The 15,548-nt window shown below is 39.6% G+C and overlaps 1 protein-coding gene across 2 annotated transcripts; it reads right to left on the minus strand.

Moving 5' to 3' along the window:
- Window positions 1-853: 853 nt before the first annotated feature.
- On the minus strand, window positions 854-14,309 carry mrc1a (mannose receptor, C type 1a). 2 transcript variants are annotated; one of them, XM_046046197.1, is made up of 30 exons: window positions 14,174-14,309; window positions 13,659-14,060; window positions 12,470-12,643; window positions 11,867-12,022; window positions 11,664-11,777; window positions 10,704-10,844; window positions 10,408-10,590; window positions 9,437-9,594; window positions 9,224-9,340; window positions 9,012-9,127; window positions 8,576-8,724; window positions 7,770-7,969; window positions 7,569-7,684; window positions 7,404-7,482; window positions 7,166-7,310; window positions 6,997-7,035; window positions 5,864-6,027; window positions 5,617-5,681; window positions 5,383-5,483; window positions 5,153-5,292; window positions 4,936-5,044; window positions 4,653-4,825; window positions 4,392-4,497; window positions 4,009-4,241; window positions 3,733-3,898; window positions 3,487-3,639; window positions 3,283-3,399; window positions 1,636-1,794; window positions 1,523-1,555; window positions 854-1,432 (listed from the first exon to the last, which is right to left on the minus strand). In XM_046046197.1, exons 1-30 carry the CDS (start codon window positions 14,241-14,243, stop codon window positions 1,200-1,202), a joined length of 4,311 nt encoding a protein of 1,436 aa, XP_045902153.1. In that variant the 5' UTR covers window positions 14,244-14,309; the 3' UTR covers window positions 854-1,199. The 2 variants fall into 2 exon arrangements, with proteins under 2 accessions (XP_045902153.1, XP_045902102.1); XM_046046146.1 differs by having other exon boundaries at window positions 854-1,555.
- Window positions 14,310-15,548: the final 1,239 nt, after the last annotated feature.

Genomic DNA, 15,548 nt, shown 5'->3' on the forward strand with positions numbered 1-15,548 from the left:
ATGAGCTTTTATATGTGGCTGACATTTAATAATCTGATCATTTGCCTCACTTTCATCAAGCAGGAGGTATCAAATAACAATTTAAATGTAAAATTCCTGCTGTTCAAGCAAAGATAGTCCTTACTGTATATCAGAAGTAATGCAGGAGAGACAGAGCCACAGCAAAATGCAAACAAGACAACATACAGTATAATACAGTTTGCAATGAAAAGTGAATGAAGCAGTTGTCTAATCATTAGAGAATGGGTCTTGTGTGTAACAAAAGCAGCAATGACACAGAGACATGGGGCTCCTCCCTTAATCACCCTGATGGATATCATGTTACATGGGCAGTTAGCTGAACAACAATTTCCAAAGGTTTCCAAAAAATTGTTATCAAAGGGTTGAAGAAGGCAGGAAGCAGGCTCTTACACAGGAGCCTGAAAGGCAGCAATGTCAGCTTCTAGAAAACTCTAAATAGTATCCTTCAAAGTGTCCTTTAATCACTTAAATAATGTGATACTGGTATGACAACATTATCATTTATAAATCAAAGAAGAATATTTGAGATTTATAGCCCTGCTAGCGGCATCGCTCTATGGATGGCAAAGTTGGTCTGTCAATAGTTGGTTGGTCGGTTGGTTCATCACTTTGGTCCAGACTGAAATATCTCAACAACTATCGGATGGATTGCCATTACATTTTCTAGAGATATGCATGGTGCCCAGAGGACAAAGCCTACTGACTTTGGTGATCCCCTGGCTTTTCATCTTCATTCCCGTGAGCCTGCTGTACTTTCTGTTTTGTGCTAAATTAATGTGAACACATTAGTTTTTGGTCTATTAAAAGAAGAAAAGTGTCAAAAAGAGAACAATTCTGTTTTGTTTATTTAATTTTATTCAGCATCTATTTACAATAATATTCCAGAAATAGGCTGATGGACAGCCCATGAATAACAAGCAACCCAGTTTAGAAAAATCCCCAAAAATACATTAATAAAACATCTTCACCTTTCTTGTTTTTTACCTGGTGTTTGGTGTACAAATGTATGAATTATTATACAATAATTATGAATCATTATCTTTGATCCAGTTCTCTTTAAAATGGAAAAATACTACAGGATTTGGTTGAGATTCAGTTCCCAGTAAAGTGATCCAAAATAAACCATGAAACCAGAATTAAAATTTCATAGTGCTGATTACCACTTATCTCATGTCTTTCTATGCTTGTTCATTCTGCTCTATGTTGGCCACCAGACCCTTGGTGTCAACAGCGGCTCGGATTGGATTGTTGAAGTATAACTTGTTGTCAAAGGTACTTTCTCCCAAGGCAGGGGTGGGTATCCGTTTACGGAAGAGGAGGAACGCACCAAGTCCAGCTATGGCGATTACAACTAGTACTACAGCCACAGTGATGCCAGCCGACCCGTGAGAAGCTTCTTTAACGACGTGGGCTAAGGAGGCAAAACATATTGAAGTATTAACAGTGACATAACTTGAGTTTGAAACATCATTTTCAATATATCTTAGATAAAATAACTTACCAACAGATGGTGGCTTTTCTGTGGGTGTAATTACTGAAGAAAAGAGAATAAAAACTCAATGTAAGTCACTGATTTGATCAATTTGAAACTACATAACAGCTGACTAAATTTACCTTTAGGTGTTTTGCAGATATAAGACCTATATCTGCTACAGCTGTTTGTACTCCACTGTCCGCTGTCCGAATTAATGTCCACACAGGATTCTGACTTTGGCATCCCTGTTTTCCAGTTGGTGTAGTCTACGACACTGTTATCGATCCACATCCACTCACCTGAAACAAGGAAGCTCGTTACTTTAATGACCAAAGCAGCACAGTCGGACATGTTAAACTTTAGGTCAGCTAAGCATCCGATTTTCCACAAAATAAATAACCAACAATCCTACAAGGTCACTAAACAACGTTCACCTCAGGTCTGAATGACTGCTAATCATCTAAATAAAAAACATTCAGTCCGCTGCTCATTCAAAAAAGATTTTTAATCTGTTTCACTGGTTGCCACTATATTTTCCTAAACCAAGCAAAGATTGTGGCCAGCAGTGACCTTTGTCCTACCTGTGTCAAACATGAACAAAAATGTACTAAATTAATTCATCTATAATCAGTTATATTTATACTCTATTGATGTTACTTTGTATTGTTATTATTTTATAATTTCATACAAAATAACATGGCAAAAAAAATAATTCCGGCTTGAATTAGGAAATCAATTAGAGAATATTTTTTCATCCAGATGGAAAATTATCTTTTAGGATTTTAGAAACAACTTCAGAACAGTTTTAAATGTTGTTAAATGACCTTTGGGGCTTACTTTTAGGAAAAAATAAGATCTTTGCTACCATAGGCCTGACAGCGGCTTTCAGCTGGTCTGACAGCGGACCAGGATAAAGTGACTGAGGGGGCTGTTAAAATCACGCAAGCTTTTCATAAAATTCATTCATTTAACTATGCAAAAGCTTCAGAAAGGCTAAATAACAACATGATGCTACTGTTTCAAAATCAGTGAATACATTTATTAATCAAAGCACTCACTTAAGAACGTAGTACTAGCAGAGCGCTAAATATTTTTTTCATTTATGAACAATTCTGTTAAAATCAGCAAGGGGAGGCAAGTAGAAACAGGTTTATGGCTTGCAGCTCTCTCTCACATAAAAAAGTTTTATTGCCATGAAAGTTTCAAGAACAATGTTGCCAAAGCATCAAAATACAACACAATAACAGTAATATGAACATTAACAACGATTCCCCTCATTGTTGTGTAGATCCATTTAAGGAAGTTGGCAACCCTATTCCTGGCTGGCATAATCTAATGCTAGCACTAAAACTCAAGTGTCTCCAGCTGACTAATTTTTAAAACATAAAGCCTGTAAAAGATGTTTCAGTATGCTACATGGCTACACATATGGTCTATTTCCAAAAGACTGAGGCTAAAACTGCATGTCACAGGCAAAAGGTCAGCAGCTAATAAGAAAGAAAGGGGCATTGTTTGTGTATTTTAAGGTAGAGCTAATTAGCCCTTCCTTAGTAATATAGTAGCTACAGTATAATGAATTAAAATCTAATTTTATGTTATAACGTAACCCTTAGATGGTTTGGATGCTTACAATACAAACACATACTTGGACAAGCGACACTGTGGTTAGATTTATGTTTTAATGTTTGTCTTTTTAGTATCCTTCACTTTAGTTTTGCGTAGTTTTGAGTATTAAAGAAATTACAAGACACTGAGGCAGAATTTAACTTCAGTAAAGTCATGCTCACCTTCATGATTCTTATAGAGGCCAATCCAGAAAGACTTGGCACCATCGTGTAGAAGCTCCACGTTCTGTTGTATGAACAGACTCTCCTGTGGGTCCTGAATACTCACTAGAGAAGCGCCTGATGAACACAGCCACAATAGCATACCATCAAGATTTTATACACATGCACGTTGAAATTCATTAATGGAAATTCTTTACAACATACCCATTTTCAGACATTCAACTGATGCATGAGCCCAGTTGTCCACCACTGAACTGAGGAAGGTATAACAATGGCCCCTGAAAGGTACCCAGGTTTTTCGCTTCTTTGGTTCTGGACAGTTGCCAGGGAGTTGAGGTGGCTCAGTGGGAGCTACGTCTAAAAAAGAGACAGGATATGGTATTGTTAACCTTGTTGTTTCTTTATGTACGCATGTATCGTGCAAGATGTCTAATAGAGAGGGGTTCTAACCTGGTGACCTCTTGCAAAGGGAATAGTAGGTCTCAGTACATGGTGCAGTCTTCCATTTTCTGTCCACATCCATATACACACAGCCATAGTTGTGTTTAGGCTCATCGGTGCCCCATTTAGTATAAGACAGCAGCCAGTTATCGACCCACTTGAACCGCCCACCAGTCTGTAAAGAAAAAAATATGCATTGGTGGAGGTTTTTATGGAGCTAAAAGTTTGTGAGTATTTGAAATCCTGTTTAAATTAGTGGTAAACATTAACAGGTAAGCCCTTTACCACATTGCTGTTGAGGCCAATCCACACAGGCTCATTGTGCTTGGAAATCTGCAAGGTGATGTACGCCTGGGTTACAGGGTTCAGGATACTGGCCAGATCTGCATCGTCTGCTTGGCACTGCCGCCTCGCCTCGTCCCATCTCATCTTCTGGGCCACCAGTTTGTAGGAGTCATTGCCAAGTTTGTAGAAAGCCTTCGGCAACACAGTTGTGGGTGGGACTACAATCTGAGAATCTTTGTAAACAAGAAACACCAGTTGTTATTCATTCACAGTCGTAAAACAATAATTCAATGAAAAAAGTCTGTAGCACAAAATGTAAATTGATATTGTCCCCAGTTAGCATTTACGCAACGACAATGTGGCCTTGCTAATATTTTACTCACCAATGTTTCTTTTACAGATGAAGCCATGTTTTGAATTACAATCTTCCACCTTCCAGAATCCTTTTATTTTGGAGGAGCTGCCCACCATAATCACACAGTCAAACGACTATGAGGCAGAAAAAGGTATATTAGTTTCTCTTGGCTGTAGCATTTTAAGAGATTTTTTTTCGGTTGCTTTCTTTTGAATGTCAATGTGTTATTTCTTTTTTATTTATTACTTTTGTTGATAGCTTTGGATATAGTAGGGTATGTTGTAATAACCTCATCCATAAATGAATAACGTCCATCAGGCACTGTTGTTGGATGCCCTTTAGCCCAATTGGTATATGAAATGCCTTTGCCGTCTGTCCATACAAAATGCATCTCCCAGTTGACATCATTCATGCCTATCCACAAATCTTCATTGTATCTCAGCATCTGTGTTGTTAGGAATGCTACAAAGAAATAAACAATTCATCACTACATAACAAAATGTGACCTTTACAGACAACCACAAAGAAATGTGGCTTGTGAACATTAGCAACACATAACACAAATCAGTCACCTTGCTCTTGCTCGTTGACGATAGAAACCAGATTTCCTCCCTGGTTTATGCAGTGCGTCCTGGCCTCCTGCCAGTTCTTATTGTCATTCCCCACAACAATTTTGTAGCACTGTTTAAACAAGATTAATTTGCACTGTGTGTTAGAACAACAAGCAAAGGGACAGTAGGCAACAAGTGTATTAGAGTAATCTGGAGTTATATCATTTTATATCATTACCTTTCCATGAAAAGGTAGCCACTCTGGTGCACATCCTCCCTTAGGAACAGTGGTTGGGGCCATTGTTGTATTAATAAAGCTACTGCTTCTTTTGCAAATAGAAGGTAGCTCCGTACCACAGTTAATATCATTCCAGTAGCCTATATGTACCGAGTATAAACAGAACAATGAATAAGTTATAAAAAAGTTCTTTTTTAATGTCAGGTTAAGTTAGGTTAGCTAAAACTCACCCATGCTCTTGTATATAGTCACACAGTTTTCATCATTATTAGCAAAATTAGGTTCATTCTGTTCCCATGCTGTGTATGTTACAGGGGTGCCATCCATCCAGCTGGAAATGGAAAGTACAGAATGAACAAGAAGTCACTAATAAACAACAACTCTACAACTTCAGACCAGACTTTGATGAATGGCTAATGGAAAGTAGCCAGTATACTTTTTGTAAACAATGTAGTTTGATTTACCTAAATGATTTATCTAAATTCACTGTCATGCCAATGTAGTACTGCCCTTCTGTGCCTTTCGCTATCTGTTGGAATATGATTTTAAGAGAGACATGTAGGTTAAATCAAAAGAAATTGTTACACATAGGGTTTTCAGTACTTCGCCACCATCTCAGATCTGTGTTTTTGAGAACATACATTTTGTCATTTTAAACTTCAATGTAAAACATTTTTGTTGTTTTTGAAAAAAATATTCAGAATTCCTTGCCTGTTTCCAAATGAACTTCCTCTCACTCTCGCCTGTGATGACCACAAGTTCACCAAAGTTCTTTTTGCAGTAGGCTCTAGCAGCTTCCATATCTAAGTTGTTGTTGTTGATGAAATACTGTGTGTCATTGTATATAATCCAGCCATCTTCTGTGGTGTTGTATACTGTAAAAGGAACAAAACTGTCAGGTATCCCACAGATACACCAGTCTACAGTCTACAGACATGCTAGCAGCTCTGTGAGGCAGTACTTACACACAGTGGTGATCTTTAGCTAAATGCTAATATCAGGATGCTAAGATGCTCATAATGACAATGTTAACATGATGCTATATGTGTGTTGATATGATATTTACTATGTTACCCTTTATCTTTTAGCATATCAGCATACTAACATTTGTTAGACCTTGATTGAAGTATAGTCTGATGCACAGATTTTCCCCTCGGGGATCAATAAAGTATTTCTGATTCTGATATATTATATTACAATGTTAAATAGCCTACTGATTGATCTGACATTTTTAGCAAAACGTCACTTGCTACAGTTGTTAAGACACCACCTATACATGCAAGTGTGGCGCTCCAGAAACATTATAGGTAGAAGGAAAAAATGACCAGGGCTTAATATGTGCCAATTTCTGCCCATAATAGGATCCAAGACATTCTAGATTGGGACCGGCACCTCTTTCCTTGTATCCAACACCTCTTTGTCACTATCAGAAATATATGCTTGATGATGTAATACAAATATGATTACTGTAGCCCAAGCCCCACATCTGTGCAAGTGGGTGTTTGGGCTGTGAAATCGTGAAATGAGTCTGGCTAAATTAGTTTGGTTTCTTAGCCTAGTCGACGACAGAGAGAAAGAGAGAGACAGTGCTGCAAACCACAAAAAGCAGTTTCTACATACCTCCACTGCTCTGATTAATAAATGTAATTAAATAATTATTTGTGTTGTGTTGTCCAATGTGCTCCAGGCAATGTGGCGTTTGTATGCTTTTTCTCTACCCCTGACACCCAGAACAGCCAAGTGTCAGGGAACCACCAATGTCATTAGGCTTTATTCTCCGGGAACCATAAACATTTCTTGGCATCCGTCTCCTGGATGACTAAGAAGACACTGCTGAAACTTACCAGGTGCAACTATGACTGGCTCAGGTTTGGGGGTCACACCTGAAAGTACAAGAACCATGAAGGCTGAGTCTTAACAGCATGTCATAGCTGTAATTTCACATCACATAATTACTTTGGAGAAATGGCTCCATGTAAACTGGAGCTCCATGATGAGACCAGTCGGTGTTACCTTTGCGTATCTGGCAGATCCAGTTATTAAAGGCCTCACAGTACCGATCATTCCAGTGCCGTCCGTAGTAAAACTGGACTTCTGCACAGTGTTCGTTGTCATTGTGGTTGTTTGGTTCACCAAAGCCCCAGTTCTCATAGGCGGACTAACTCGTAGTTTTTGGAAATACACATAATTAGGCCAAGGTTGAGAATGACAGTGAGTAAAGTTTTTGTGACAACAATAAAGTGCTACATACAGCTGACCCATCACTCCAGACAAAACCTTCATTGGTACCCAGGCTGAAGCCAATCCAGGCGGCGTCAGAGGAACGAAACCTTAATGACAACAGAAAACACCAGAATTGATTACTGGTTGAGTAGCATAATATGAATTCTGACATACAAGTATTAAGCTAACATACTGAACGTTGTCCAGGTCCTGCCTACTGTGTATGCTCATCAGATCCCCACCAATGGCCCTGCAGAAGTCCTGCGCCTCGTGCCAAGTCTTCTTAAGACCGGTTGTTTTTTTGTAAAGCTTTGAAATGAGTGGAGAAAAAACATGAGCTTTATATACTTAAAATCGCATAGATTTAAGAGATTAGTTCAGTTTGTTGTCCTACTTTGAAGCAGACGTTTCTTTTGGCAGCAGGGATCCAACCAGACTCACAGCTCAGGGCTGCGGTGGTTGGTGGAACTGTTGTCATTTGTACACCCTCTGCTGGTTTCTTGCAGATATACTTCTCCTTGTTGCTGCAGCTGACAACATCCCATAATCCAGCAAAAACTCCAGTTGTCATGGCAACGCATCCCTGTTTTCTGTCTTTTTTTTTTAACAAACCAAAAGAAATTTGTACAATCAAGGAATGTGTTATGGAGCAAATCTTCTGGCTGTACATAGTAGCTCTACGAGACAGTATTTGCACATAGTGGTGCTATAAGTTAAATGCTAACGTCAGCTTGCTAACATACTCATGATGACGGTGCAGGTATAATGTTTACCATGTTCACCATCTTACATTACTGTGTTAGCATGCCAACATTTGCTAGTTAGCACTAAATAAAACTACAGCTGATGCTGATGGGAAATATCATCGGTTTTAAAAATTAAAGTTTTTACCTCGTGATGATGCTGGGCTGAAAATGAAAGCATCACCAATATTCCTACAATTCATCCTAGGAGTGACATGAATGTCTGCACTAAATTTCATGGCAGTCTATCCAATAGTTGTTTCAGTCTGGATTAAAATGGTGGACAGACAGACTGATATTGCTCTCCATAGAGCTATGCTGTTAGTATAGCTAAAAAAAACATATAAACTATTAAATAAAGATAGTGGCTTATGATTCCTCCCATCCAGTCAAAATGTAATCAGACAATATGAAAATGGTAAGCACAGATTCACAACTTCAGAGAAGTGAGCTGTACCTGGCATGCCCACATTGAAATGAGTGAAGGTGACTTTTCTTCTGGTGGTCCACTTGAAATTGTTTCTGTCCTCTGTGTTGGAAAGACCTGTCCAGAAATACTTCTCTGGTCTCAAACCCACCAAACTGACCAAGAGGGCATTCTCATATCTGCATAAAAACATATAAAAGGAGAAAGGTGAGCAATACATTTACTTCAGAATAAATTCTGAGATTGACTTGTTAATGAAAAGTCATCTTCATTTTCAGATGCCACAAATCAACATTGCTTTATTTGCCAGCACAAAATAACATTTAAAAACCTTCTTTAAAATCCATTCAAAATGAATAGCTAAACTTACTACAACATTTAACTATTGTTTATCAAAGTGATTGAAATACTTTTGAAACTAGGAAGAATGGGAATGTTATAAACATGACAGAAATGAGAAAATTACCTATCAGCCACATCCACCAGGTTAGCTCCAGCCTCTGAGCATGCCTGCTTTGCCTCATCAAACGTTTTTGACACAGATCCAATGTTGTAACAGTAAGAACCAAACCTGATCGAGCCCTTGAGATAATAAAAAGAAAATACTCTGAGACTAAATCTGATAAAGGCTTTGCTGTATAAATACACTCATTATTTATAGGACATTACATCACTCACAAGCTTACATCCCGGGTTGGCTTCCTCTTGGTTGCCTTCAGCTGGTTTAGTGGAGGCCTTCTTCTTACATATGTATCCATACATCTTCTCACACATGTGGTCAGCCCACCTCCCGTCCTGTATAGGCCACATACAGCACCAATCATTGTATTGTTGCATTCATTAACAGCATTTTACATCTCTCTTCTGCATTTGAACGGTTAAGGCTGTTACCTTTCCTCTGATGAGGACACAGTCTTCTTGAAGGTTGGTGGCATGAGATGGCTCACCAGTCTGCCACTGGGTGAAGGTAACGTGGGAGTGATCAGACCATTCAAACAGCATCTGGTTCCTCTGATCATTCAACCCAATCCAGAGCACATCTGTCGGCACTGAGGTTTGAATGCACATGGGAATGTTACGTGGTCATAGAGAGACATTTTGGGAATTTTTTTTTTCTTGCTCAGACTAGATAAAAGTGTTGATACCCCTCTCATGTCTGTACGGCAAGTATGAAGCTACAGCCAGCAGCTTAGCTTAGCACAAAGACTGGAAACAGGTAGCCTGGCTCTGTCCAAACATAACAAAATCCACCTACTGGCAACTCTTAAGCTAACTGATAAACACAGTATATTTTGTTAGTTTAAGTAACTTTCTATAATAAACTGAAGTGTAGAAACGACAGGTTGGGGTTTAACGGGCGGTGATGTGCTGCACCATTTCTTGGCTTGGAGCAGTGACTTCTTGTAGTCTTGTTGTCACCGTGAGTTTGCCTGGCGACCAGCGGAGCTTTCACAAGGTTAATGCACCCGACCCAAATATAATCAGGCACAAGTGTTGTTTTAAAACATCGGGTTTTGTACAGCTTTGATACAGCTGCTGGTAGGCTAGATGATTTCCCCTGTTTCCAGTCTTTATGCTAAGCTAAGCTAATTAGCTGCTGGCTGCAGCCTCATAATGTGCAGACATGAGATTGGAAGCAAACTTTTCTAAACTAACTCGCAGCAAGAAAGGCTAATAAGCATGTCTACCAAAATGTAAAACTATTCTATTAAAATTAATCTAAAATTAAATCCTATTTCTAGACATATTAATTTTTACTATTTACTATTCACAATTTTTTGTCACATGATTTAATTAATTGTTAAAGTCCAAAATCATTATTTGTAGCATATATGATTGTTGTTGACTTATTGAACACTTACAGTATCCACATTGAGATATTATGAAGCTCTGCTCTTCTATATTGTGTATGCTGGCCAAATCTCCTCCCTCTTTGTGACAGGCAGCCAAAGCGTCCCTCCACATCTTTTTACTCCTCTCCAAGTAGTAACAGCTACCTGCATATGGAATCCAGTGATTGGGGCAGAAGCTGGGCTGGTCTTTGTCTGTGCAGAGAGACCAAGAGAAGTGAAAAGATATTTGGTTGTAGGTTTGTGTTATGAAGACTCACTCTAATAATAAGACAGATTCTGATTATTAGAAATTCTTATCATTTTACTTGGAGGTGGAGGCAAACTGGTAGAGTTTCCTTTGCGACAAATGTAACCAAGTTTCTTGGTGCAGGCGCTGCTCTCCCATTTTGAGGCTTTTCCTGCATTTAGGGTGGCACATGTAAGCCCGGGCTCTGATGAGGGATGACCTATTGGAAACATTGATCCATTGTTTTATTTGTTTTTAATGTAAACATTAATTAATAATTCATGACAACTTTTGTAACATTAATTGCTCCAACTGTAAATATATAGCCTAGTCATTAATTTGATAATTTCAGAAGCTTACTGTTGTTATCATGCAACCGGTCACATTAAGGGGTATCTTTGGTATTGGTCAATCTGGAACCCTATTTTCCCATGTTTTTGTGTCTCAGTGACAAATGTGGAGAACACTTTTGGTCTGGTATTGAGTGAGCGTACTGTGGCAGAAGTGAACCTGGACTGCAACCTAATGCTTCTCGGCGCACTGTCAAAGCATCTCCACTTGTTTTTGCCACTGATCAGATTGTCGTTAAGTATCTGACAACATTATGGAAATTGTGTTTTCGTTTGTTTGTGTTATTGTGTGACTTTGGTGATTTAAAGGGTCAAAGACACCAGGTACACAATAACACAAACAAGCCAACTGATCAACACACTGGTAGACCAAAGAAGTAAAATCATTTCCATAATGTTGCAAGACACTGAATCTGAGCCTGTCAGTGGCAAAAACAAGCACTTTAGTTGATGTCATTTGATGGTGTGCAATTGTCCCCATGGATTACATTGCAGTCCTGTTTCGCTGCTGCCAATTGCAGCACTTACTCAATACTGGACCAATCTCAGATAAGGTTTTCTCCATTCATCACATAGACCCAAAAACATGGGAAAATACGGTCCCCGTTGAAAAAGTTACCCTTTAAGTGAAGCCATGACTTATAGTAAAGTCCCACTCCTGTCACAGTGTATTAAATGTCTTCACTAACCTGGCGCCCAGTTTAAATATCTGAATGGGTTTCCATTGCTCCACTGCCATCCACTCTCAAAATCCAGGCTGTTCAGTCCAATCCACAGAGATGTTCCCAAAGTATTTGTCAACCCTGTGTAAACCCATACATTATAATGCAATCCGTGTTTAATGAAATGATATTGTGTAGAATGGGTAACTCATACAAGGCTGACTTTGTACCTGAAATGTATGACTGTTCATGTAGTTCTACAATGCTGAGGAGGTCAGCGCCCTGCTGCTGGCAGCTCTTCCTGGCCTGATGCCAGGTCAACACTGACTGTGTGTTCCTCTGATACTGAACCCCTGTGACCGGGTCAGTGTCCCAACCTGAGGATGCTGCATTATAGTAGAGACGCAAAGTACTAAAATTTTTAAACAACTTCATTAAGTAAAGGTCATGTGATATATTTTGCCTTGAATGGATTTTAAGCATAATGGTGATTAAATGATGTGAAATAATTGTTGTGTTTATAAAAAACTATAGAAAAATTGAGCTCTCTTTCTTTTTCTGTTCTTTTCCTGCCCCAGTTTTAGGGCATTGTCAGGGGAAAGACAGGCCTGTGAGAAGAGGAAAAGAAGGACAGTGCTGTGTTGACAACTCATGATAGGAAATGATAGTGTTGTTCTGCTGGGGGAGAGGAGGGAGGTCAGAAACCAGACCTGTCAGCACTGACCTCTTCAATGATGGCTAATTACAAGACAAACAAGTTAATTCAGCATGGTTTGATCATGCTGATTAATATAAACATGAAATGGTTGAAATAATATGTTTCTTGCACTTACCTTTGTTGGGACAAAAGCCCCACTTCCTGTCTTTATCGTAATCTCTCTCTGTTGCACACCACAGCTGTCCATCTGTGCGACCATCCTTTGTGCACTCAGCGTACCACTTCTCCATAAACTTAAATGGGAACTGACAAGCACCTCCAAAGGCATTGCCCCCTATCGTGAAAATCTCTAAGGAGACAGAGATGATGAATTTAAAAGCTGTCCACAAGATTTTGGAACCTGGCTGCAGGGATCTGGCCCCATTCAGCCACACAGCCACAAGAGCATGTGCATAGTGAGGCTGTTCACTGATGTTGGGCAAGAAGCTTTAGCTCGCAGCATCCCAGAGGTGTTGGATGGGCCTGAGGTCAGGGCTCTGTGTAGGCCAGTCAAGTTCTTCCACACCAAACTTAGGAAACAATTTCTTCGTGAACCTTACTTTATGCACAAGGGTGTTGTCATGTTGAAAAAGGGTCTTCCCCAAACTGTAGCCACAAATATGGAAGCACACTATCATATACCATTGTCTAATCAGTAACATAAAAGAGTTTTACTAACTGGCTGCACATCTTGCCAAAACTGTAGCTTCTTCTGAAGCCTGCTCTTTACGCAGACGCTCTCCTGTAGGTAGATATGTTAGATTTCTCTCATTTACAGACAAGAGTTTTTGTTGAGTCACAGATGAGTTTAAGTCCAACAGTCAGACCACAGATTTGCCTAGGATATTGTTGCTGCCTTGTGAAGGTCAGCGGCCCACTGCATCCAGGTGCCACAACTGTCCCCTTGCATGAAACATGCTTGACATTTGCGACACATTGCTGATTGTGGCAGTCTGGACAATAAAATTTCAGGAGTCTACAGATATTATAATGTAATCTAATCCTTTTTGATTTGGCCTTGATTTGATTATGTCTATTTTTTTTACTGCCAGAAAATCAAGAATAAAAGCTATTAGGAGTCAAACTGAATCTAAGACATCACAATCTGCTGAATATATTACTCAACAAAAATTTATTTTTTCTTTACATGAAAAAATCAATACCTTACAACAATCTCCAGCATGGGAAGATTCTGCACAGCAAACACTATTGCAGGACTTTCAGAAACCACCGTTCAACCTTTCTAAAAAACTGCAGCATAAATTAGATTCAACAGTAAACTATTGGAGCCTTTTCTTTATTAACAAAGTCACCACAATTCCTACCTTGATACCCCTTCGAACAAAGGTCGCCGCGGGTGCCAAATATCCTCCACCGACTCCAGAGCCCTGAGCCTTTGTAGATCATTATGTTCCTCTCATTGCGGTTGCCCCAGTTTAAGTGCAGGTCCTGGTCTTTAAGGCCAAAGAGGGTCTCATTCTTGCACTGCCAATGTTGGAGGTCACTATTCTCGTCACATTCAAAGAGGACCACCTTCACCCAGTCTTTAATCTCTGTGGCCCCCAGACAGAGTTTGAGGGACAGACTGAGGATGCGCGATTCAGAGGCCCAACGAAACTGCTGCTCTTTGGCATGGGGATCACAGGGGGCCACCGTCAATGAGGTGGCACTCTCCACCTTTATGCACTTGTTGTGGTTCTCGTTGAAGATCAGGAAGGAGCCACTATCTGGAGCAGGACGGAACAGCTTCAACAGCACGTCTCATATGACAATTTCAAATTCATTTACGATCCGATCATTTGACTCCAAGCTGAATAGACAAATAAATGGGGGTACGTACCTATGTCAGCAGTAATGCAGAGGACTTGCAGGAGACAGAGGACCACTGCAAACTTCACACAGGGTAACATTATCCTTAGTGTGTAGTTTGCACTCAGTGGTGGATGAGGTTGTAGGAGAGTTTTCCAGTCATGAGAGAAGGGGTCTGGTGTGTGCTATGGTGTATGACATAGAGCAACAATGACACAGAGACTTGGTGCTCTCCCCCCTTAATCACACCGATGGATATCCTGTCACATGTACAGCTAAGGTTGGTCAAACGACAGCAATTTCCATGTGCTTCCACAGAACTTTTGGCAGAGGACAGGAAGCCAGGAAATGGAAAGCAAGTAATCTCATCTCACTATCAAACAAGAAAGTCCCCAATTATAGCTTCAAGAAAACTCTTAAAGGTAGGACAATAGTTCTATTTTTAATCAATCAAAGGAAAAACAGGACCTGTATAATGCATTTTATGAATATAACTAATCCAAACAGACTTCAATATATTGCCTTTATCTGAGAGACTTTGATCTATTATAAATAGCCCTTCGATCTGTGCTAAATCTGTGCCTGGATAATGAACCCAGAAAGCAGATGTCATTCAGCAAGTCAGACTTTGAAGAAGTTTCAGAAGATTTAGAAAAACTCACACCTGATCAGGAATGTATCAGTGTCATAATTACAGCACTGGGTAAACGAGGTTTAAATGAGGTTTGTAGCACTTTACTGATGTGAGGGTTTTGTGGGATAGTGGCCCCTATAGGAGGTCCACGAGACATTCTGGTGAGGAGTGCAGTGATGGTACAGGTCTGTAGAAAGAGGGAACAGGAGGAAATCCTGCTTCCTATTGGGGGAAGCAAGTGGAGATCTGACCACTTAGGTTTCATACTGCAGGGATGCCCAGTGCACAGACAAATAAGGAGCAGACAAACATTTCAGACATTTCAAATCCTGCACAGGGGGCATTAAATGCCCATAACTCTGTTGTCAAAAGTCTGACTCACTTAAAAATGTTTAAAGCCCTACAATTAATATGATGCAAATGTCCTTCAAAAATCAACAATCAATTGCTCACTCGCCATGTATAATTTATCGCATTTTAACAAAAGTAAACATTTGTTGCATCTTTTCATTTTTAGTTGGAATGCATTAATTTTGTCTCTCGGCTTTTGTCAGGCTGGATTGTATATTTAGACATTTTGACATATTATGATGTCAACATTACAAGCAAACTAATTTCTCTTTACACACCCAGTAAATACCGAGCAACATTAGCTTTCATTTGGAGTTTTTGGAGTTTTTGGTTTCCACCAACTCCTAAAGGAAATATCTGGCTGACAAATTCTCAGCCATGTTCAGCTAGTCGCAAACTTTGTGTTTCGGTCTTTTGGTGC

The sequence above is a fragment of the Micropterus dolomieu genome, linkage group LG01 (genome assembly GCF_021292245.1).
Source record: "Micropterus dolomieu isolate WLL.071019.BEF.003 ecotype Adirondacks linkage group LG01, ASM2129224v1, whole genome shotgun sequence".
Classification (NCBI taxonomy): domain Eukaryota; kingdom Metazoa; phylum Chordata; class Actinopteri; order Centrarchiformes; family Centrarchidae; genus Micropterus; species Micropterus dolomieu.

Excerpts from the sequence above, each read along its gene's own strand:
- mrc1a (XM_046046146.1), bottom strand. The coding sequence starts at position 14,243 with ATGTTACCCTGTGTGAAGTTTGCAGTGGTCCTCTGTCTCCTGCAAGTC. Across the intron at positions 9,341-9,436 it reads GTGTCCTCATCAGAGGAAAG|GACGGGAGGTGGGCTGACCA; the intron begins GTAACAGCCTTA and ends TGGCCTATACAG. Across the intron at positions 4,498-4,652 it reads GTTATTCATTTATGGATGAG|TCGTTTGACTGTGTGATTAT; the intron begins GTTATTACAACA and ends TCTGCCTCATAG.